The sequence below is a fragment of the Polyodon spathula genome, chromosome 57, assembly GCF_017654505.1.
Source record: "Polyodon spathula isolate WHYD16114869_AA chromosome 57, ASM1765450v1, whole genome shotgun sequence".
NCBI classification, from domain to species: domain Eukaryota; kingdom Metazoa; phylum Chordata; class Actinopteri; order Acipenseriformes; family Polyodontidae; genus Polyodon; species Polyodon spathula.
In genome coordinates this window covers 539,638-564,637 of record NC_054590.1, presented here as the reverse complement: position 1 = coordinate 564,637, position 25,000 = coordinate 539,638, and the positions used below count along the sequence as shown (strand labels likewise).

Here is a 25,000-nt window from a genome sequence, read left to right as displayed (position 1 = left end):
TTCAAAAGAAGCTGTTCCTGTTATGCAACCTCTACTGCATATATACAGCTGGCTTTATCATGTTCTAAAACCCCGGTCAAAAAGGGTTTTGATGTGCTGCTGGAATCCTGTCAGCTCCAGCATCCATGTTTATCTCGCTGTGTTCAAGCCTTCCAGTACTTTCCCCATTAACTGTGCAACATGAACATGCAGTCCATAATGGATTTGTCCATAATGGATGTGGTTTGATAATGCACTCCACTGCGAGTCAGCCTTCAGCACCTGTTATAGCATCCACACACCGTGCATGACGTAATTGAAACTTAGACTAAAGTTAAACCAGTTTTCTTACTGTGGATGCCTTTAGCAGCAGGGTTGCATTCCTGCTGACGGGTATCCGTGTCTGCTAATCCTGAATTGTATCGTCTTAAATGTTTTTATTTTTCTTGTACGTTTGTATGCATTGTATTGTGTATTTTTGCTGCTATGGTGTGATCCTCTAGGTCAGGTCGTTGTTGAAAATTTATCAATGCAAAGTTTCATGAAATTTAGGAAAGCAGTCCGAGAGATTGTGCCCTATGCAACACAACTTTAAGGACTGTCTTAAGTCATGTTTTGTTAAGTATATATGCACACACACACACACACACACACACACACACACACACACACACATATATATATATATATATATATATATATATATATATATATATATATATATATATATATATATATAAGCACATAAATTTAAACTGATTTAGAGACTGCATGGCTCGTTGTTTTCCGTTTTTATTTTTGGTCACGTGATGTCCCTTTAATGTTGTATTGAGCTTATTCAGTTTCTTAATCAAACTCTTAGTAAAGCGCTGATTGTGAAACAAGATCGCTATTGTTTTTTTCTCCCGTAACTTGAATGAAACTATGATTCAGTTTCATTGATCATTTTTTAATTCAAACGGAACACAAAAAGCGAGTTCAGTTAAATTGATTTCCCTGGTTTTAAAATCTAAGTCTCGTTTGCAAATGATAGTTTCCTCGTAATTGCGATCTAATTAAATCAATTTCACTTCACTCGCAGTTTGCGTTCGGTTAGAATTAAAAACAGAGAGCTGCCTTTTTTGCATTATCAATTAAACAGAATCAGTCTTAAATCTAGTTACAGGAGAAAAAACTAAAGTGAACTTGTTTCACAAGCAACACTTCTGCAAGAGTTTACTTGAACGGGGTCGGCTCATAAAAAGGGAGGGGGGACGGGACAGCACGTGATCGAAAATAAAACGAGAACGAAGAGCCGTGTTAATAGATTATTAACCTCTGATTATTAACCAAAGAGAATGCGCAAGAAATCGCCCACAAAACGGAGCGTTAGGTATTGTGAAGCTTTAACTTTTTATACAACCTTTTTCAAAGTCAGTTTTAAAAAATAAAATGTGTAGTATTCATAAAACAACGTGGCAGTGAAACAGTTAAATTGTGGCACCGATCATCGGTCAAAGTGAAGGCTCTCAAGAGTTTCCGTAATGTTCAAAATATGAAGTCAGCGTCTCAAATGGTTCATGATTGCATAATGTGTAAATCGCAAACGAGGGTCATTCCACTGATCTAAAGAGCGGTGTTTTTAAAAACCTCTTATTAAAATCATTCAGTTAAAACTGCCACTTTATATATTTTACAGACTGAAACACAGCAAAGAGACTCACACGCAGTTTCGACCATTAACACTGGTGGTACTTTGAGCTACGGTTAGATCAATGGAACAGTCGCCACGGTGTCTAAAATACAACTGAAGTGTAAGCGTTTGTATATATAGTGCTATAGTGCCATATATAGGGTAGTATTACACTATTCTACGGAGCTAGAATACCGTACTAAATAAAGTACCATAAAGTTCGATAGTCCATTATACAGAACACTATAGAAAATGCTACCGTACTAATCTAAAGAATACGGCAATACTAAAAAATATAAACAATGAAAAAATAACTATTATCCAGACAATTAAAATATTAATAAAATGTAACCTGTCTTATTAAAAATATGACATTATTTTTTTTGGTAAACTTACAGGGATAGAACATTGCGATGTAGTTTTGTATTTAGAGGGGATAAATATTTAATATAAGTTGCACCACACACGTTTCTTGGAGGCAAAAAATGAACAACGTTTTTATGTCTGAAACCATGGCTATCAAACACAGCATCACGGTATTTTCTCATATCTAGCTGAAACACACAATGCGGTCCTTAGCGCGTTTCTCTCCGATTCCGTTCCGGCCACACCACAAGCTCTCCACTGACTAACGAGAACACTAGCGTCACTCTTACAGAGCCCAGTGAGTTCTGCAGGCGAGTTCTCTCACTGACAGCCGGGATAACGAGATATCTAATCGCACATTCAACTGGGTAAAAAAAAAAAAAAAAAAAGCTTCAGAGCAGGGCTTGCATCCGACAGTTAGAAAGACAGCCGCCTCGCTGCAGTGGTAGCCTTTTGAAAACACACTGTCATTGATATATCCATGTTTGTAAAGAGCTTTCATCGTTTTTCTAATAAAGTAGGTATATATAGTCATGTTTTACCAGTGTACCGGCACTTGGTTATTGACTCATTTTAAAAGCTACTGCTATGTTCAACAGGTTGATCCAGCTCCTTGGTAATTAAGGCAGGCTTATGGTTTCTCAAACGAGTACGCGTTTAGCTTTCCCCAGCATGGTGTTTCTTGCAGTCAGGGTGTTTACCAGATGAGCTTGGTGCACAGCACTCCAATTCCCAAAACCATCGCCTTGGAACTCCACCTCAGAACTGCCTGTCTCAGTGTTCTTAGAACATTGATCCGTAAGTCAGTGTGCAGCTTTCAAACTGAAACAGCAACATCAGTCTGCCTAGCTGGTTCCACCGTGCTATCTGCACAAGGCAGAATCTAAACACCTGTGCCGCTCATTACTAAACCAATGCCTTTTCGATTTATCAGTTACTTTTCTACTTCATCATGCAGTATTTCTAGTGATTGATGAGCATCGTTTTGGTTCCTGATTCTCTTTAGATACACAGCGGTTTGTTGTTTTTTAATTCTATATTTATATCGACCTCCTCTTCCATGGCGGCTGTAATGAAATGTCCAATACTTTATCTGAAAGTTAACCTAGCGCATAACTAATAGAACTTTATTATAGTACACAACATATGTTAGATACAGTCTCTTCAAAAAAACGTCAAATACAGATTAATTAAAATTTCTGCTATGTCTTGTACGCTTGACAAGCTTAATATTATTGCAGGTCACAAACGTGGTCAGTTTGTTACAAAAGAAGGAATACACAATATCCAAAGTTACAAAAACGAATCGTTTGTACATTTGCATTCCGAGGGCCATTCCCTGTAAGTCTGCGCACCTGCTGGTACAGTTCGCACGGGCAGCGCTTACTCTCGTTTTAAGACATTCAGGCGCTATAATATCAATGTCTGAGTTCAGCTTCTAATCGACAACACACAGCTGCAAGATCGGCGCAGAATTCGCTTATAGGTTCTTTTTAACTGCCCTAAATGTACTTTTTGCTTGCAACTTAGCGAGTAGCCGAAGTGACTTTATTCCGGTTATACACATACGCCATATATAACAACATTATATCCAGAAAAATAATGAATGTGTGTGTGTGTGTGTATATATATATATATATATATATATATATATATATATATATATATATATATATATATATATACACACACACACATTCATTATTTTTTTGGATGTACACAAAAAATATATAAACATTTACAGCGCATAATGAAAACAACGTGACACAAATAATTTCCACAGTTCAAAGCGTCTATTTATAAAACAAAAGGAAAATGGAAGACGTACCTGTCGGTGGACGATTTTTTTTGTTTATAAATATAACCAGGGCAGCCCTTTATGACACTGCGACCAGGTCCCGGGTAAAGAAAGGTGAGAAACTACAGAGGCAAAGAAGAACAAGCGAAGCCCTCTAGTAAGCTGTGCGTCCCACCCACAGCTGTGATAAAAATAAACACGGCTAAGCAGACGCAGCTGAAGGCATTCCTGAACCAGCGACTTACTTTAAATGGCAGGCACACTCACCACCCACCCACTGGATTTGTCAGCGGTGCCGCTCTCACCCTCAGACGCACCGCGGTACTCTGGGGAAGGTGGGGCCCGCAGTAAACATTATTAGAGACAGAACTGTGCTATTTCATACAAGTATAACCTTATTTCACAGATACCATTGTCGTAGTAAGCGCACATTCTTAATAAGAAAACTACCCACCATTCCCCTTTTTCTGCAGGCCAATACAATATAATCATTGATCCCAGCCTTAATTTTCAACTGCTGGCACCAGTTTCTTACTGGGATTGAATCTGTACTGGTAATAAAATAATTAAAAAGGCTACTGCCCGTAGATTTTATAACACGTAGCAACTTTGGTGTTATTAAGGTTAAAAAAATAAATAAAAACATTAACGATATCTAGTCACAGTTACAACCTGTGTGTTAATAAATTATGCCAAAAACGCAGGGACCCTGGGAAACAGCGTGTACAGTCAATATCGTTATGACACGGTGCATGACCCCTGCACAGGAATCGCAGATCTTTAGGTTCGTCTCACAGCACCAGAACAAGGTGCTTTAAAACTGTAGCCTGGTACTGCTTCTAAAAGTGAGACGCATTAAGCTGTACACAATTGCAGATTGATTGATTCTGCAACCTACCTGACAGCAATCGGCTAACCAGGCAACAGTACGAGAGCCACCCGCAATAAAGAAACGCGAACTAAGCGTTTAAAACGAACCCGAGACTTGTGTGTTTGTTTCTTCTTCTCACCAAAGCTACCCTGCAACAGGTGTAGGTTTTATTTTCACTATTAATATTTTGTATTAATGTTAATTACTGTGCGAGGTAATTCAAAGTTGAATGGGAAAAACGAAATGAAGAATGTCGAACCCCGACCGGTATGATGTGGTACTGTATTATTTACCACCTTGCAATCCTGTGCACTGTGAATAAATATATTAACACCAGCCCCATGTTGCGTGTACTTGAATCTCCACGGTCCTCAGATGTGAAACTCTACCAGAACTGCTTGAAGGCTCGTGCACAGCTAACAGCAAGGCGATATCTTCGAAATAGATTTCAAAAGGTTTTATTATTATTATTATTATTATTATTATTATTATTATTATTATTATTATTAACTGCCTAACAGAATGAAATAAAAAAAAAATCGACAATATAATTTGAAGCGACTTCATCTTAGAATCTTTGCAGAATGTGCCCTATACCATAGCATTTGTAAATTACATATTGTTTTTTCTTGTTTTGTTTTAATCTTAGTATTACAACTGACAAAAAATTAGAAACTTCTCTTCAAAAACAAGTTAAAATAATATCGATAATTTCAAATGTTTTTATTTATTTTTCATATGGGTAATTACTTAACAGTTAAATATGTCAAAACTATTTTAAAAAATACCTTTAAAACACCATGAGGTTACCGAATGATATCCCGTAACTCGCTTCAAGCTAGATGAGTTAGCGCCAGCTATTCATACTGGATCAGCGGAAAAGCTTCATAAAAAGAGACTGGAAACAGCAGCTTCCTCAAAGCTGTTCTACTGCATCTGCAGTTTCAGAAGCAGCACTACAAAATCACAATGGCACATAGTATACATTATAAGTTTAACAGTGAAAACAGCGAGTTACTGTCACGAAAACACTACATCTTCATACTCAAGTTATAACAATCCACCCTGCTTTTCAATTCGGGACTGCAATTTAGCTACGATTGCTTGAAAAGACACCAGACCTGTTTCACTGATTCTGCATGTTATAACTTTACTATGCTTAAATTGCATGCTTGACCACACTGCTGTTCGAGTTACCTCGCTTGCCTTTTCTGAACTACAGCACTTTACACTTTTATAATACGTTTGGTTATAGTTTAGGATTAACACTTAGATCCCAGTACTAAAAAAAATGAATCAATTTCCAAAAGCCTTTACTTCAACAGCCCCAATTAAACATTAACTGATCCGTTCATCTCCCTGGTGCCCTGCTTGGAGCCTCACCCTTCCCATGCCCTTCTTGTGCATTGCAAGACTAAAGCTCTTCCTTTTGTATTTGTTTTTTGAGGAAACGTGTCAGAATCTAATGAAAAGTTGAATGCCATTTCTTTTTAATAATACAATAAATTGTTATAATAGTTCTCAGGGCATACATTATATTACTAGTGGTTTAAGGCTTTTGAATAAACCTCCTGTTAGATATAAGCAGAACTGTGAAGAGAAGCTCTCATTGATCCTGCCTGCACTGCGCAGGGCTACAGCAAGCAGTGTGACAGGCGAACACATTCAGAGACACACGCGAAGATCAATGTGGGATCAGTCTTAGCAATCAGCTTTGCAGAAACCCATTTATTTGGGAATAAACACAACAACAAATGTTCCACAGACAGCTGTTCTGCATTGGGAATGCATTAATAAGACTGCACCAGAGAAGACAGGCTTCATATACACGTTTTTTTTTTCTGTTGGCATTTTCCCCCAAAGCTGCTGTGAAAAACAGCCTGAAATAAGCTGTGCATCATGGTGGAGACAGATGTGTAGGCAGCTTCTAGAAAAGATTATATTCAATTCTGTACTTACAGAATAAAGTTACAAACATACACAAAGTTTGCTACTGAAAGTGGGTTACGCAAGTCAGTCGAGGAGTTTCATTTAAAGAAATATTTTATGGACTATTCAGTGCCTACCAATATAAAACCATGATTAAACACTTGCGTTACATACAACCTCAGTACAGTATTCAACCACCCTGCCGGTGGGCTGTGCTATGGAGTGGGGCATTAGATTGATTATTTACAAAATCTCATACAGGAAGGGCTGCAGGGGCTGTTTGTTCTTCATTTTACCCAAAGGTGATCGTGGGTCCTCATGCTGTGTTTTTCACTTGATTGACAAGACTGGTACATTGGGGGTCCCCACTGCAGAAACCCTTTATATTTAAAGAAGCGATGACTATTCAGGCATAGCAACATATTACATAAGGGAATTGTGAGTTAGGGGTAAAGAGATAACAAATGTCCTTTTGCCAATGATACACCAAACCCATCTGGGGTGGTTGATACTTATGTCAGTCACAATACAGTATTAGTGGCACAAGTGCACTTCTAACAGAGTAAAAAGCAAAAAAAAAAAAAAAAAAAAGGTTTTACAATAAATAACAGCCAAATACAGAAAAGGTTATTTCGTTATTTTCTGAAAAGCAAAGCCAAGTGCATGTTTCCGTTATTGCCTTCGACAGTGATTTCCGGGTTACCACATCCTTCACAGGCTCCCTTGCTCTGCGCCTTGCTGATTCACTTCTTACACGCATCATTTCCTTTTTCTTTAAAAGAGTGGGGCCATTCGTCTGGGATCATCAGGCAGAATGCTAATTGTATCCTCCGCTTTTCCGCACAGCATGCAAAGCATGGTGTACTCCTAAAGACAGAGGAGACAGAGACAGCAACACGATCAGCAACAACTCATTTAAGATGTGCACTAAAATTCTCCTGGGCGCAGCAACTTCATTAAAAAAGAGATTTGCTGGTGGACACCTGCCGGTGCATATTGAATCGATGTCTTTTGCATGTCAACTTGCTCTGCAGCTGCTGTCCACTAGGACGTCTGCCACCCCTTAATCTTGTCATGGACACACAGATCTTTCCTGCTGCACCATCATATAAATTCTAGTTATAAAAATAATTCTATTAAAGAGCAGTAACTAACAAAATAATGTAATCAATCTTCCACTAGCAGCACAGAGCTGAAATGTGCAGATCTGAAAGAGACACATAGGAAACACGTGCACTACACAAGGTTAAAATAAATTTAAAAAAAAACATGAAATCTGCAGCAATTGGAGTTAGGACTGGGTGAATTTCAGAAACAGCACTGTTAGTGTCTGACTGTGTAGGAACTATTAAAAGGGTTAAAGAACGGTTTAAAATAAAGACGTTTATCACCGTTGCAGAAACTTAAGACAAGAACAGTGCCGATAACGCAAACAGCGAGGAAAAAAAAAAAAAAGGACCAGCTAAACTAAACAAGAAATTATAATGAAACAGCTCATGTGATGCTTAAAGAAAAGCTAAGATGCACAACCCGGCCATATAGGGACCAAGGAAACGAGACTGAAAACAACAGAAAGCTATCTAAACTGACAAAAATAACTTTGCCACTCTCGTCATATTAAGCTTGTATGCGGTATTGCTTCAATTACCCTGCTTTGACTTTCAGCTTCCGAGTGAAGAAACTGTGGTGCCTTAACAGCACTAACTCAACCACGAGCCTCTAAACCAGAGGTTTTCAAAATGTGGGGCACGCGATGAGGTTATTAAGGGGGCACCAATACTGGACTGGAAAATATTTTTTTCTGACTTCCTGGCGATTATAAAAGCTCTGCAGTAAATTGCAGTCTCAATCGGCCTCCAGGAAAATTGACTCAATCAACTACCCAGGAAGGGATTATGTTTAATCTGATCAACCCCCTGTTAAATCTGACTAATCCCCATCCACAGAGTTTGTGTCATTTCAGACCTATCATTCCCATGTAAATGGGACCTCAGAGCAAATAATCCGAAACAAGATCAGAAAATAGGTGGTCTCGGCTCGCTTGGGCAATTGACCCTGGTGTGGATCTATTATTTTTGCCCTGTGTGAATGCTAACCTGTCTGGGGGAGGATCACTTGTAATCACACTAGCCCAGGGCTCACACTGCATGTATGATCATATTTATTTAAAAACACTTTAGTCTTCTTACACTGTGAAGTTTCTGCTAGCTCTGGAAATCAGATCTATTGTACAGAGTCATTTGGTAATAATTTCGATGCTGATAGTATTCCTAGTCCTTCATTTGACATTTTGTATTATTATTTTGAATTAGGTTTTTAAGCATACACATTTTAAAGCAGAGCGAGCAGACTGCAAAATGGATACATGTATGCTGTTTAAATCTGGTTTGGTACACAGTTATTGTAGAAAGTTGCAATTTTCAACTATGGTATTTTTTGCTTAATTGCTACATTGTATTGCTGCGTGTTGCAATTAAAACAAAAGCCCTGCAAAAAAGAAAAATCCTACAGACAATGTAACGTAACAAAACCGGCCAATTGCTTTGATAGAGTCTATACTTGATTAAATGTTTTAGTTTTGGGAGAATACATCTGAAGAACGCTTTGTTAAAGATGTGGTTGAAGGTAGTTTACAAACCTTGACATTTCACCGCACAGGGGAAACGCTGTTGTAAGGCAAATACATTGACTGAGCCCTTTTTTCCCCCTGTATTGAAAAACTCGTCGCCTTTTGAACTGACTCTGTTGTATCACTTTTACTGCACACTCATGTCGCACATTGATACAATGTTGAAATAAAACCTTAAACACAAATGACATGCATAATAAAAAAAATCCCCAAACTTCATGTTATTCGCTGTTATCTACAAATCTAAAAATGCAGTGTGGCATAAAAGTCAGCTGTGTGAAAGGAGGGTAAACCACAATGCAAGAGATCCAGGATCATTTGTAGTCATGGTTTTACAGCTTTTAACGTCTTCTTATCTCATCTCACTGACACAGGGCAGGATTTGTAACAGCAGTGTGTCACACAACACTGCCCATTACACTGTAAAGTAATGTACAGTAAGCTTTCACGAAGTTTACAAACAACTGGACATTTATAGGGTATACTTAAATGGTTTAAGCAAGGGGTAGAAGTTGAAATAATTAGAAACTTTAAATAACATTGATTGTCAACAACTGAAAAGTTAAAATAAAATATAATGTTTAAAAGTAAACCGATAAGAGTTGCTAAACGTCGATAATTCAGAAATTTGAGATATCCCTTTTTAATTTTTCGGTGGCGGGGCTACAGTTATAATAAAAAAATTAAGCTGGACAAACATTACAATTACTATCAGTAATTGAATTAACATTAATAAAGTAGCAACTTATTAAAATGTTGCACCTTGTTTTCTCGTTCTTTATTCCGCTTTTAAATGCGAAAGTAAGGACTTGGGGGATTTAAAAACCAATTTAGCTGTTTCACAGCAGAACATTAAATTAAACTGACTATTACTGTAGTACTGTTAATATAGTACCTTTTATTCCACAAACAAATTGGCATGCGTTTCAATGATCTTAGATTAAAAGCACTAAGGGTGTTATTACGAGTAAAACCAGATTGTGACATTAAAAAGTAATAACAATACTGTGACACAATCAGTTCAATTTACACGGTTTGGCTATGAAACAATTAAATGGCCTTTTAAATCCTCCACGTCCTTACTTTCTTATTTAAATGTGGGATGAAACGAGAATAAGTGACAATGTATTTATGTTAACAATTCCGAATAATGACTGGAATAAAGTGTATCCATTTTATATATATGTCTCAGTGAGAGCGAGAGGTAGACTGGAATTTAGCACCGAGAGAGAGGGGTTTATTATTATTTTATTTTGCTCTCGCTTGATCCTTAAATTGTTAATTTAACCTGTGCTAAAAAACTGCTGAATTCGAGCACGAAGCCAGTGCCTGTTTGGAACCTGCTTTCATTTTATACGCAACGTTACAGTATGTTATTTTAGGAAAATCATATTTTTCAAAATATTGTACTGTTTACTAGAAGTGGAGGCGCAGCAAAAAAAATAAATCTCTGAAGGGGGCGCAGCAAACAAAGTTAGGGAACCCCTGGTTTAAGCTGCATAGACGACTGTACAGAAACACAGGTGAGAGGCTGCACGGTCCGGCAACAGGACGAAGCGTGGCAGAGACTAACTGGTTAAATCTGTCATAAATAAACCGATCTTGTTCAGCCAAACAAGTTAGAATCTAACGGAGCATAAACTGCGTTAGATCCCACTGGGATTGAATAGACTGTGTTGTTGGATTCCTTTGGGAATTGAAGATTTCACTGTGGAAGAATAGAACGAAAGGCAACTTGAAGAGACAATTCTCAACAAGTAGGCTGTTTGCCCAGGCATTAAGAGTTAAGTATAGCCTTTGATCTGCACGTTTACACAAGAAACCAAATTGTTTTTAATTGACCTATGTTAAAACTAATTGAATAAGTACTTATGTAACATTTAAGCTTTGCACAGACATTGACAAATGAACTAACCATTAGATTTAACTCATGTATTTACATGAAGAGCTTTAAATAATCTTGCTATTTTTATAGACAAGTATATTTAGACTGATGTTTACGGGTGATAATCAATAGATTGGATCTATAATTCATATTTTAGACTGCACACAGCTATGTATATAACAAATTACACTGTGACACCTCTTGACTCAAGACAATGAAAATGTTAAAGCACCGAAGCACAATCTGGGATAAGACACTAGTTTGGCGCTCACTGTCACATTACTGTCGAACCATCATAAATCTCTACTCTACTCATGGGACATTGGCTGGCCAACTAAATAACTGTTTATATCTCCAAACCTTATATAATATATAAATGATCATCCAGAACAAAAGGGGTCAACCCCTGTGCATTTGTTGTCTATTATCTTTACAATCTGTTGAATAAAATTTGATTATCATATTTGATGCATTTGTTTTGTTTTCCAGCATTGAGTTAAGCATTCATTTTCTTTGAAATAGCTTGATGAAACAATGAATATATAAAATTGCTGTCCTGAAATTATCCCATTACTGACGAAACCTGGTGGCAGGAAACCCACTTGTTTATTGTATCTTTTCGGTAGAATGACTAAAACATTTGAAATTTTGACTAGTATGAAAATTATCATTTTTGCTTCCAAATATTCATATCAGAACTAAATGTCTCTTTCATTGTGTTTGTTAACTGGAATCAAGCAATTGATCCTTTTTTAACATACTAATATTACATATAGGATGTAGCAGATTTAACAAAAGGTTTGTCTGACATCTCCTCATCCGACCACGACATACATACTGCATGCCACGGCTTTGCCCTTGTCCTGCTTACAGCTTCAACAGTTGCCAAAGTAAGTTGTGTCGTAGTCTTCTGACACCATCCCTGTGTCACAATTACATCAACTGGAAACTTGTTGTCTTTCCGAAAGGAGACTCCACCCATCAATCTCATACGTTATCAGTTTCTGCCCACAAACCCGTAGTTTCTTTGTTTGGTCCTCCTCCCTGCCTCCACCCTGCAGCGTGCCTTGTCTAGGGGGAAGGTGGCCCCAAGTGCCACTTGTCCTGCTCGCTGGCCGAGCCATTCTTAATCACTGTATTGCATTCATCTCAGCTCAGCCAGCATAAGGGCGGCTATCCAGCTCCAGTGGATAAGGCCATGGGCCAAATTGTAATGCAAATGTATTATGTCTCTCTCGGTTATCATGTCGGGCATAACTGTTTGCCAATTGTTCATGTGCCATCAGGCATATATTTCGCAACCAATAAACTTATTTTTAATACTAAGTGGATGTCTTCTTTCTGAATGCTGCTATACCTTTTAGAGAACACTAGATGGGCTCACTCTGCTGTCGAAAAAATGCTGCCATGGTTGACAGTAACAAAATCCCCACTAAAGCATTCATGACCCTGAGTAAGCCAGCATGTTCCAATAACACCGCACAGGGGGTATTGCCAATAAGGCTGCTCTAAACTCTTCATCTTAGAGTAAAGGAAGGAATATCATATTGAGGCTGCTTACCTGGTAATCATCAACGACAGAGAAAGTGTATTCGTGCCTGGCTATGACGTGATGACAGTTCTTACACACATCTGAGAAACGAGAAAACTATCATTAGCTGTGTAACAAAGGGGTCTGAGTTTTGCAATAGAAAGGTAATGGGTATTACAAGAAACATGTATCACAAGGACTTGTTTTGTGTGCTTTGGAGAAAAATTACATTTGTGAATATACTTGAATTCTCTTGATGTTCTATTGAATATTATATTTTTATTCAGGCTACAATAAAAAGAAATAAGGTGGTTTTCTGTAACCTGTCCTAAGGACTGTTTTCAACCCTACATAAGATTATTTTACATTTTATTGAATTGTGGAATGCAAGCGCTCCCTTGTTATTTCAAAAGTGTACTATACTGTACTGTATACAGGCCCTTTCCAAATTCACAGTCCTCAATATTTTACTTTGTTGTTTTCTGCAAGACAGATAGAGAAACAGAGGTAGCACTGTTATAGAAATTTAGTTTGGACATATTTCAACAACCTGTACAGACAGTTTATCCAAGTACAGTTCAGTAAATAAACCTCAAAACAGAAAACTATCTTCATTCCGCATTTAAAAACAAAACTCCATTCTACCTACAACTCTAGAACCTGATTACAGCAAACCAATTATTTTTTATAAATGGCCTCACATTAAAAAGGGAACTTTTTTTATTTGTTAAATCCATTAGAACCTGCACAGTTGTGACTACATTGACCTTTAATTACACACTGCTTACTCACGATCATATGTAACTATTTCCTCTCCGTCTTCCTCTTCTGTTGTTTTGTTGTTGATCAGCATGAAGTCTCTGTGGCTGCACTTTGCACAGCCCACATAGTTCAGCAGGAAAGCGCCGTTCTCTAAACAGGTGTTTCCCTAAAGAGAATACCTAATTATTCAAAGGCCAGTTCTGTGTCTAAAATATTTCTCACTTACCAAGGTATTTGCCAAAACTTGTAACTACACAAGTTTTGTCTGTTTTCACAGACCCTGATTAGCATGAATCTTGGACTACCTGAAAGCACCTAAATTAGCCAGAGCTTGTCCAAGATTAGTGCTAATCAAGGTCTATGAAACCTGTATAAAGCTCAATAGATGCTAGAGCTGCACAGTCCTACTTGAACACTATGATTGCGCCCTCTACAGCAAGCAGGTGCTGCTTGAGTTTGTGGAACAGTTGTAGAAAGAGCTGCTTGTATGTATGTTGCTGCACTTCCCAGCCTCTGTGGGGAGCAGCAATCAGCACTGATCGTCTTCAGCAAACATTTTCTTGGCATTTGCTGATCTCCCCACACATTAAACTTGCCTTATAAATAATTGAATGCAGTGGATACTTAAATTACCACTACTTGGTTTCAATAATGAGGTGTATTTTAATCTGACCTGTCAGAATAATACATACAATGTTTAGTTTCTCCAAGCAATTCGTGTCTAAATTGCAGCAGTGTAAATGAGACACACACTGCAGTTTGATCCATTACAGGTTTTCCAATAGCATAAGCACATTTGACCTTGTTACCTATATATACACACAGAGGCAAGTAAGCTAAATGTAACAAAAAAGTATTTATTTTTCTTGTGTTGTCTTCCCACTTACTAATTTACAGTAACCTTGATTTCTCAATGTTTTGTAACAAGTTTAACACCAGGTCTAAAGAAAGAAAAATACTTATATTGCACTGGCCTTTGGGTTATAGAAAGGAACATATCTAAGAATCTGTTATGTGCTGGCAGCAGCGAAATCTGTATCGTGCCAGAAAAAAAACAACAAAACAAATGCTGATTGTAACCTGTGATCATAAAGCGAGCAGGGATTGGACTACAGAAATCACACAATTGACGCAAATGCAAATAGTGAGTCAGAACTGATTAGTACAAGCACTGACCAGTCTAAAATCATATATAAAACACACACCCCCGCAGGATGCGTTCACGGAGATCATTCTGTGCAGAATCTGACCAATTTAGCCAATGATCTCCGTGAACGCACCCATCGGCTAAATTGATCAGCGTTTTTATAAGGCTGCCGACTAATAAAAACGCTTAATTCTCTCACGTTCGTTTTCCAGGCTGGCATAAGATCAACAAAATACCGGCAAGAAAATCAATTTACAGCCGGGCCCGTTTCACTTTCCTCTGGAACTTTCCCCACCAAGCACCAGCTGTTCCGATTTGTTGTATTTGCTTTTATCCGTTCTGTTTTCTATACACGCTTGCAACACATTTCTTATGTAAAAATGTTTTTAATAGATATATTTTTAAAAGGTTTGAAAACAACTGCTTAATGCGCGGAATGTAAACTAAACAAACTGAACGTTCATCCCATAGCAGCCCTTTATTTTTCAGATTGTTAGGTTTCGTTATTCAAGTCTTACCCTGTTAGGATATTCCTTCTGTACGCAGTCCGTGCACATTGTATCTTCGTTCAACTAAAACTTTTTAAAGTATATGGTTGTGTAAATATAAACGCCTAACTGCATACAGCAGCAGTATTACCAGGGAAATGGATATACTGCAACGCCCATCCGCTCGGCCCGGACTCTCGCGAGTGTTTCCAGCGGGATTTTTAAAATACATTTTGCTAGTACGTGAGTCGGTTTCATTGAATTTGTTTGTCTTTCAATATAATTACTGTTTTCTCAAGACAAAGTATAAAACCCCGACATAGAACATAACTGTAGTGTCCTCGGCTATCAACTTCACTTGAGCCATGGTTCGGTTTGGTTTGGGTGGAGTGGGGTAGCAGTACAGGGAAAAGGTCAAACAATAATACCGGGAAAAAATAATATTAGAAAAATACATTACATTTATGTTGTTGTTGGTAAAATATGTATGGTATTACTGTAAATATGTAATTCATGTTTGAAAAAAAAAAATTTAAAAAGTTTAAATCTCAATTAAATCATTTAGTCAAAAAATTGTATTTTCATATCATATATATATATATATATATATATATATTAAATATATATATATCAATATATATCCATGATATTTTTGATATTTACTGTTTCATGATTTTGAAATAGACAAGGCTAAATTATCGTTATATAGTGTGACTTCTGAGAAATGTAGTCTTTCTGGTCTTTGTAAACGACCAACTACATGTTCTACTTTTCGCTGATTTCAAAGCTCATCTCACAGGATATAAACCAAGCAATATTTTGGGATCCTATATATAGTCCTTCCATAACTTCCCACTCCCATACTCTATATACAGTGGTTTGCAGAAGTATTCACCCTTACCAATAATGTCACATTTTGTTGAATTACAAATAAGGTATGCAGTACCTCAAACAAACTTGTTTTTAATTCAAAGCTGTAGTGGTTAAACTGAACACCGTTATATGAGGAGGAGATTAAATGTAAGCGAAACTTGCAAAGAAAATGTACAAAATGAAATGTACTGGTTGCATAAGTATTCGGCCCCTTAAGTCAGTACTTAGTAGAAGCACCATTTGCAGCAATTACTGCTATGAGTCTTTTTGGATCGGTCTCTACTGGCTTTGCACAGTAGGAGGATGCCATTTTTGGCCATTCTTCACGGGAAAATTGCTCCAGTTCTGATAACTTTGTTGGGGATCGTCGACGGACTGCAATCTTCAAGTCTCACCATAAAGATAAATTGTAACATTGAAGAGATGCACTTTGTATCAGAAAACTGGTGATGGAGTCGGAAATCTGGGTGCGTGTATCTGGGTCACGGATATCCGAGTGCTAAGTGTATTATACAAAATCTAAAATATAGGTACACAAACCTGTATCTGTAGTTATTCCAAGACTGACTCCAACTCTTATTACTAGAAGGGACAACACAAGTTAAACAAGCAAACTAAGAGATCATAAAGACAAGAGGAAAATATAATTGAAGTTTATTTAAACTGTGTTTCAAAATAAAACTATACATAAAAAGTATGAAAAATAACAACCGAACCGCAAACCACCATACGCAATGATCCCCAGTATTAAGACCCTGTATGATTAAAATATAAACTTAAGTAAAAAAGTAAAATGAGTGTAGTTTAAAAGAAAGTGAGCAGACACTGTTGGCCTCTAGAAATAATTAAAATGTTAATTTAGCACTCTTTAATAACTAACCATAGACACAGTTCAGGACCCCCACAACACAGCAATTTGAATTGTATGATTATGCAACACGAAAGCACGAAAGATTTCAGGGGCATCCCCAGAATAACTAGACTAGGCAGCAGATCCTTTTAAAGAACAAACCAAGGAGGGAGACAGGGAGGCAAAGGGATGGAAATAAATCAGACATTATTAGTTTATTTGGCAGTACAGGGTTACAATGCAAGCTTAATATTTAAATATAGTGTAGTATACAGTGAGTGCAATTGTGTGATTAAAATAGAACATGAACTAGGAAGCAACAAGTAGGATTACAAGTTATATCTACAATGACATATTAGTAGTGTAAGGACAATCAATTAGGTGAGAGTCCAGAACATTGTGCTGAGGTCAGGCAGGTCCAGTGCATGGTAGGGATAGATTGAGAGATCTACAAGCGCAGTCTAAACAGCTGTGTCTTCAGGAGACGGTGGAAGGCAATGAGAGATGAAGCAATCTTGAAGTTCTCCAGTAGCTGGCTCCACCACAAAGGGGCTAAGGAAGAGAAGGTGCAGGCATGGGAGGATGGAGAGTGGAGGGAAGGCATGACCAGTCGGCCAGTAGAGGAGTGGAGAGGGGGTGTAGGGAGACACAAGGTATTGTAGGTAGGAGGGGTAGTGCATGAGATCCCGAGGTCAGAGACAGAGAAGAGAATAGAATGAGCAACAGAGGGAGGCAGCCCGAGCAGAGAGGACCCAGTCAGTTACAGAGAGAAGAGCAGTTTACATGGAGAGTGCAGAACAGAACCAGACTGAAGAGGGTCAAGCAGACAGGGCTCATGAGGAAGGAGATCAGCTGGTGGTGGACAGATCACTTGAGAGTTTGAGAGAGGAGCACGAGGAGAGAGACAGGGCGGTAGTTCTGGGCAGAGGAAAGGGCAAGAGGTTTCTTAAGAATGGGGATGACGTCAGCAGTTTTGAAGGCCGAGGGGAAGGAGCCAGAGAATAGCGGGGGAATGGATGGATGGGGGGGGGGGGGTAATATAAGTGACTTGCTTCTTTGGGTTTTAGAATTAGATCATTTAGAATTAGATGATATGTGTTTAAGGATCATGTTTAACTATACTTACAATGATTTACTTACTGTTTCTGACAGATTGACAGAACTCCAGCTATTAAGGCAAAAAGTACAATAGGACCAATGATAAAAAGGTGATTACCTGGAATTGAGAAACATGTACAGTAATGTAAGAAGCCTTTTTTTATTCACCCATCTAGAGTATTATTAGGGCTTACTATTTAGTTCATCATTGAAGCACTGCAGAACCTGACAACTGTACAAGAAGAAGATTTGTCCCTGATAACTTTCCATTTACTGTCTATCAGCAAGCTGGATGTCAATATGACACATTTTACAGGCATAATGACCTATGTTAGGACTAATGTCTAACTTGTACTCAAGGAATCAGAATGCCTGTAGTGACAGTCTTGTAGATCGCTCTACTTCACAGTTAAACATAAAGAAGAAACTTACGTGACGTGGATACAGTAGTGTTGTTGCTTTTGGTCGCTGGTGCTTGAAAACACAAAAGCAATATTATTATGTCAGCACACCGAGAAGTGTCCTGTGAGTTGCTGTTTTGGTCCAGATTAATACAGTTGACCTAAAAGGGTTTCAGAGATGTGAGGCTGTGACAGTGTAATTTGTAAATCAGATCAGAGGGAATTTCAATTAGAATTAAAAATTTGCACTGAAATATGTAATTACAATATTAATGTAATTCTACTCATCAACTGTAGTTTATAAAAATCTTGAAATATTTTCTATTGATATGTATGCAATCATTTAACCCTGGACAGCACCAAGGCAGATCTCACGTTCACCATGTAGAGTGTGGCAGGCAGATAGGCATTTTAAAGACCTTTAAAAGTGATTGGCAGCTGAAATCTCCCTAGCAACACACTCCAGCATGAAAACCCAACATGGAGCAGAAGACCACTCCTATTGATCAGCAAGAAAAGAAAATGAACTGTAACCGACTGTCACTAGAAGTGACCTTTAAACAAAGGCATGTAATGGGAAATGTGCATTTTCATTGCTAGTATAATGCAAACGTATGGTGGTGGTCAGATATACCTTAACAGACTTACCGGTCAGCTGTTCAGGCACAGTTACACATTCTGAAAATAGGAGAAACAGTATTTGTAAGTATATTTTACTGGCACATCAGCAACAACAAGCATCTCACACTTATTTTGAAATAAAAACTTATTTTCAAATAATCTGACAGCAACCATGGCACCTTTTTAAACAAAGTGAATTTCCTTTCTTGGAATGTGCAAGTTTTTCTTTTTTTTTATTAAACTTGTTGGGACTATCTACATTTTTCAGAGGAAGGGTACCCGACTAAACATAGACCTGCAAGGTAAATCCAGATTTGAAATGTCGTCTTTTTTAAAAGTTAGAGTTGTATTCTAATACCCCCGGTATGGCTTTCATTGCTTAAACCTTTACCTGTAACTTCAAGGGTTAGAAAGCTGGATTCTCCACCTATGTCATTCACTTCCCAGCTGACTGTATATCTACCACTGTGTCTTTCTGACACTGATGGGAAGTGCAGAGTAAGGTAGAGAGATGCATTGAAGCACAGCTGCAAATCACAACAGGAAACACAGGACCCAGCCACAGCTTCACTAACATTGACATGGCAGAGGAATGCTTCTCGGTGCGTCACGCTGGTAAAGCCATTCACTGGTTTTGGGAAAGTGTGAGCAGCTTTGTTTTTTATACACACATCCACTGATTCTGGATAAAAAGAAAGAGAAGTGTGTGACTGAAAACTTAAACTGAAACCTTTACACAAAGAATATACTCCAGTGTTTTAAGCGCCAGTATCACATCCAAATTAACAATGTTATTACTTTGCGTACTGGTTATACTGGGTTTCTCCCTGTCAAAACATGTGGGAATGTGGCTGGAGCCACAATTGCTATCTGGGCTGTGACTCTATCACACAACAGCCTATTATAATTATATGATTTCAAGCCATTAAAAATGAAACCTGCTGAACCTCTGGAACCTCCAAATAATAAGAAACTCAAATCTGGAGCTCAAAAATGGAAGGAGAAGACTACAAAAAAATAAAATCTAAAAAAAATGCAGTAAGTACAGTCAAATTTTCTACGTAAATTAAAAAAAATGTTATTTCTGTAAAGTGCTTTTTCTGTTTTCTGTTAATTGTGTACTAAGTAAGCTACAGTTAAAATGAAAATGTGCTAAAAATCATTTAGTTTAAATTTAAAAATATTCTTTTACTATTTTCATGCTGTACAGTAAAGTGTAAAATGCAGCAGCATGATTTATTGTGTTACCGGTAGGCTAAAATAAATGTGTACTACAGGTATTTATTAGATTTTACTACTGTATAGGCCTACTGTACAGATTTATTACCAAATTATTTTATTTTAAAAATTATATATATTGAAAAATGAGACAACTCTTGTCTCTAGACATGTCCAGTGTAGCGATGGACTACTGCTTATGAAAACCTTTCTGATAGAAAAATATTTTTGATTGGGGGGGTGTCGAGGCCACTGGGGGGGTCCACAAAAACCTGGCACTAGCCCTGCTAGAAACAACCTTAAGTACACCTTTGTAAAATTGTTATGCAAAGGAATTATTTTATAAGATCTTTCCTGGTGGGAATTCCAATCATGTTGTTGATATTAGTTTAATAATAAGTAATGTTAATTACATTACATTATTTTAGTTTTGCTATATAACTTGATGATGTATTGTTGGATTGTTTTAACTTGGGGAAAAACAACGTTCATAGCTACAGATTAAATTTAGGTACCGGTAGCAGATTTTTACAAAGTGGCAGACATTGACATTATACCGTGTGTATTTATTGCAGACCGCAAAAAACGAATTGTTTTCTTTCTATTGTCTTCAAATCAAAACATATTAAATGTACTAATAGATCCGCAATGAACAAACAGATCCGCTGTTCTCATTTAAACGTGTGACACACAATCAGAATAGGATTGTTTTTATCAATTTTACTGTTTCTGAAAAGCGTGAAGGTCATGTTTACACTTTGCACTTCCAGGAATTAGCACAGTATATATTTTTCCGATCAGGCAGCAACGGAGCAAGATACATAGTCGAGAGAGGAAATTCTCATGAGCTCTCTGTGCCGCAGTCACAGGGTTACTATAGCACTTGTAATCACAGCCACTAAGATTTATTTAGAAAACCTAACACTCGTTTTTTGTTTATTTAGGAGTAGTCTAACATTTTTAGTATGTGTGTGTGTGTGTGTGTGTGTGTGTGTGTGTGTGTGTGTGTGTATATATATATATATATATATATATATAAAGTGAAATATCATGGTTATTACTAGCATGATGCAAAGTAACGTTACAAAGTATCAACATTCAATTATTGAACTGTCCTTACTCGGCTGCGCCACACCCTTTTTTAGTGAGAAGGAAAAGGGGACTCCTAATGTTCCCGAACGTATCGTGCGATTACCCCACAAACAGGAACCTTTCAAACAAATGAAAGGGCAAAACCTGGTACAGTTCAAATTAAGTTTATTTAACACAACCCCTCGTGCAACAGAAATGCGATGAGAGACGCAACAAAGATCTTATGAAGGGTGTAGTCACATACACATTAGCATATATATATATATATATATATAAAATCAGAAGTTTCATGAATTCAGTCCCCACCTGAAGCCAACGGGGTATAACTGAACATTTTGAATACAACGTAAGTAAAAGTGCAACGAAAACAAACGCACAAAAATGATAATCGTGCAAAGTATTAAAAACACTACATCCTGTGACTGTCCAGGCAGTCGGGGAGAAAGTAAAACAAAACAAATAAACAAAAAAAACCAAACTATTTACACAGATTCATTACACTCACCCCAGGCTAAAGTCCGCAGCAACACCATGCCGAACAACACGCCGTTAAACATCCAAGTCATGCTGTTTTTCTGAAACTATATATAAATCAGTGTGTCACTGGGTGGAGATGCGAGCGGCGGCAGAAGAGCAGGAAGGAACAGAATGGAATAAGAACAAAACAAACACAGCAACACCAATAACTTTTAAACCATTTACCAATAAAATAATGAAAAGAAAACAACTACGTGTTTCATAAATACATTGGTAAATGAGAATATTTATAGTCTATTTCAGACACTTTCCGTTTTAGGATACCTTAACTTTTTAAAGGTAAGGACCTTAACTTTGTCTGCTGTTGTTAATTCAGCTGTATTAATTATATCCGTCTTTTAGTTCTACCACATCCCTCATGGGTATGTTATCACAAGACATGGCGCTGGTTTGTTAAAGTTTTACATAGCAATATACATTTTAAAAGCATTTGTACTTGCATGTTTCTGTCTTGCGGTTTCTTTAAGAAGTTCGCTCTTCTGCAGTGACTATATATGGACGGCACCGCTTATGTACAGATTGTTTGACACACGCCCGCTGTCAAACGTGTTTTTACATGACAGTTTAGTGGTTGTTAATGTATACCACTGCGCCGCTCTAAGGTTTGTTGTATTCTAACGAGCCAGAGAGAAATCAAACACACATCTGCATACAGTATTACCAGATCCTAAACAGACCCCCTCAAATAAATGAGTCTATAGACAAGAATGCAGTTTAAAATGTTTATTACATGAAAATATGGCGCAAAGCCATTAACCAACAACAATTTATTGTGAAAAATAATAAGACAATGAAATGTGCATCAACTAGTAAACTAGCTCGTAACAGAACTGGTGCATTTTGTACAAGCACAATATCAGTGCATCTGTGTTATCTGGGCCAGAGTACACCAGACGCTAGCTACACAGCCCCAAATAGGACATCTCTATATTAACCCCTTAATGGGAGGTGTCAGTGTAGCACCTAATATCTTACTACATCTCCCTTTCTCCAAAGGAAAATCATTTTAATTCTGTTTAACCCATAACTTATTTACATATTTATTTATTTAGTCCATTGTTCACAAGAACTTTCGTTTGAGGTGAGAGATCAGAGGTCACTAGTAAATGGCCCGCTGTTGGAGCTGGTCTTTAGCACCAGTCCTTTAAATGTTCATTGTTCGCTCTGACTTTTTTCTTTTCTTTACCACCAACTTTACATGACAAAGTCTTTTAACCTCAAAGGTGGCCCTGTCCTTCTCTCTGGCATAATTCACCTTGGTGTTGTCCTGGGCTCCTACTTGCTTGGCTCAGGGCTCGCTTCTAGGAGCCCATTGCTGTCGGTCTCTTCTTCTGGGAGCCCTGGAAAAACTTAAAGATGTACCCTGTTCCTTCTCTTATCCCCAGAAGATGTTTCTACAATGTGTGAGCGAGGTGCATCAGCTTTTCCTAACACTGTGCCAGGCGACCTTGTGTTGGAGATCCACATACATTGTCCTGGTGTCAAAGCAGTCTTCTGTGTGGTGTAGTGTCTCCTGTTGTAGTTCTTTGTTTGCTGGCTCTTCAAAACCCTGTCTTTTTGTCCAAAAGATGTTCTATTAGGCCAACATGGTGTTAGTTGATTTGGTGTCATTGGTAGGGGAGATCAGTCTCCTTCTCATTAGTAGTTCTGACGGTGATGGCCCATGCTGCAATGACATGGCCCTATACGCTAACAGTGCTCTGTATGGGTCTGAATTGTTCTTGAGCAACATCTTTATTGTTCTTACTGCCCTCTCAGCTTTTCCATTGCTTTGTGGGTAGTGGGGGCTGCTTGGGATGAGTTGAAAATTGTATTCCACTGCAAATTCTCCAAACTCGCCTGAACTGCGGCCTGTTATCTGACATCAGTACCTCTGGAACCCCGTGCCTGGCAAAGATGGGTTTGAGTCTGTTTTTGACATTTGCTGTCGTTGAGGTGGGTCTCTTTAAGATCTCAATATATCTTAAGGAGGCAGTGTGGTCCAGTGTTTAAAGTCTAGGGCTTGTAACCAGATGGTCACTTGTTCAAATCACACCTCTGCCACTGACTGACTCATTGTGTGTCATTTAATCTCCTTGTGCTCCATCCTGTAAGTGACTCTGCATATAATGCACAGTTCACAGCCTACCTCTGTAAAGCGCTTTGTGATGGTGGTCCACTATGAAAGATGCTATATAAAAATTAATATTATTATATTATCTTGAATAATAATCAACCACTAGGAAGTATGTGTGGTTTTGCCAGTAAAATAAATCTGCTACCACTTTCTGCTATGGCCTCTTTGGCAATTTTGTTGGAATCATTGGTTTCCCTAATCCCTGGGCTGGGGATTTTCCCCACAGTTGCCAGGCAGGGACTTTCCAGGATCACTGGGCTGGGGACTTTCCCCACAGCTGCCAGGCAGGTACTTTCCAGGATCTCTGGGCTGGGGAGTTTTCCATCGCCATCTGCCTGTACTTTCCCTCACCAACTGTCAGGCAGAGTATTTCCAGCCATGTGTGGATTGGCTGTGGCGGGCACTGCCTCCCTCCAGCTCCCAAAGGGCTCTGAGCAGGACCTTGAGGTTAGCCTGAAGAAGAAGGAACTGTTACAAGAATCTGGATTGTTTAAACTGGTTATTTTGTTCGATTTATTTGTGTGAGAATAAACCAAGTGTTTACTTTAAGCAAGTCTGTTTTGTGTCCTCCTTGACATCGCTACTATATATATATATATATATATATATATATATATATATATATATATATATATATATATATATATATATATATATATATATATAGTGATAACAATAGAGATAGAGTAATCAACGGGAGATATGGGAGGGCAGACATTTTGTTGGGATTGTGCCCTCATACAATATGGCCGACGATTACACAAAATGGTCAACAGGGAAATCTGCTCAGAGACAGGTGTCTTGGGAAAGGTGTGAATGGGTGGTGATTATCTGTTAATGGGGCAATTAAACTCTAACCACCTGTATAAGTAGAGCAGGATTAGCCACAAAGGGGTGTTGTGTGTTTGGAGGAGAAAGTTGTTTGCTGTATTTGTGCGTGGAGACAAGGAGAGTTATTGTGCTGTGAAATCTTGATCATCTGTGTTGGACTTGGAACGTTTGGACTACTCTGCCATTGGCTGAAGTGGGCACTGCCTTCCTCCGGCTCCCCTGTAAAAGGGGCTGGGAGCTGGACATCGGGGTTAGCCTGGAGAAAAGGGGCTGAGACCTGGAAATTGTTTAAACTTGTTATTTTGG

At 38.1% G+C, this 25,000-nt stretch overlaps 1 protein-coding gene across 1 annotated transcript; it reads right to left on the bottom strand.

Moving 5' to 3' along the window:
* Positions 1–6,370: 6,370 nt before the first annotated feature.
* Positions 6,371–15,239, bottom strand: churc1 (churchill domain containing 1). The gene is made up of 4 exons (XM_041239866.1): positions 15,088–15,239; positions 13,453–13,588; positions 12,691–12,761; positions 6,371–7,482 (listed from the first exon to the last, which is right to left on the bottom strand). Exons 1-4 carry the CDS (start codon positions 15,124–15,126, stop codon positions 7,390–7,392), a joined length of 339 nt encoding a protein of 112 aa, XP_041095800.1. The 5' UTR covers positions 15,127–15,239; the 3' UTR covers positions 6,371–7,389.
* Positions 15,240–25,000: the final 9,761 nt, after the last annotated feature.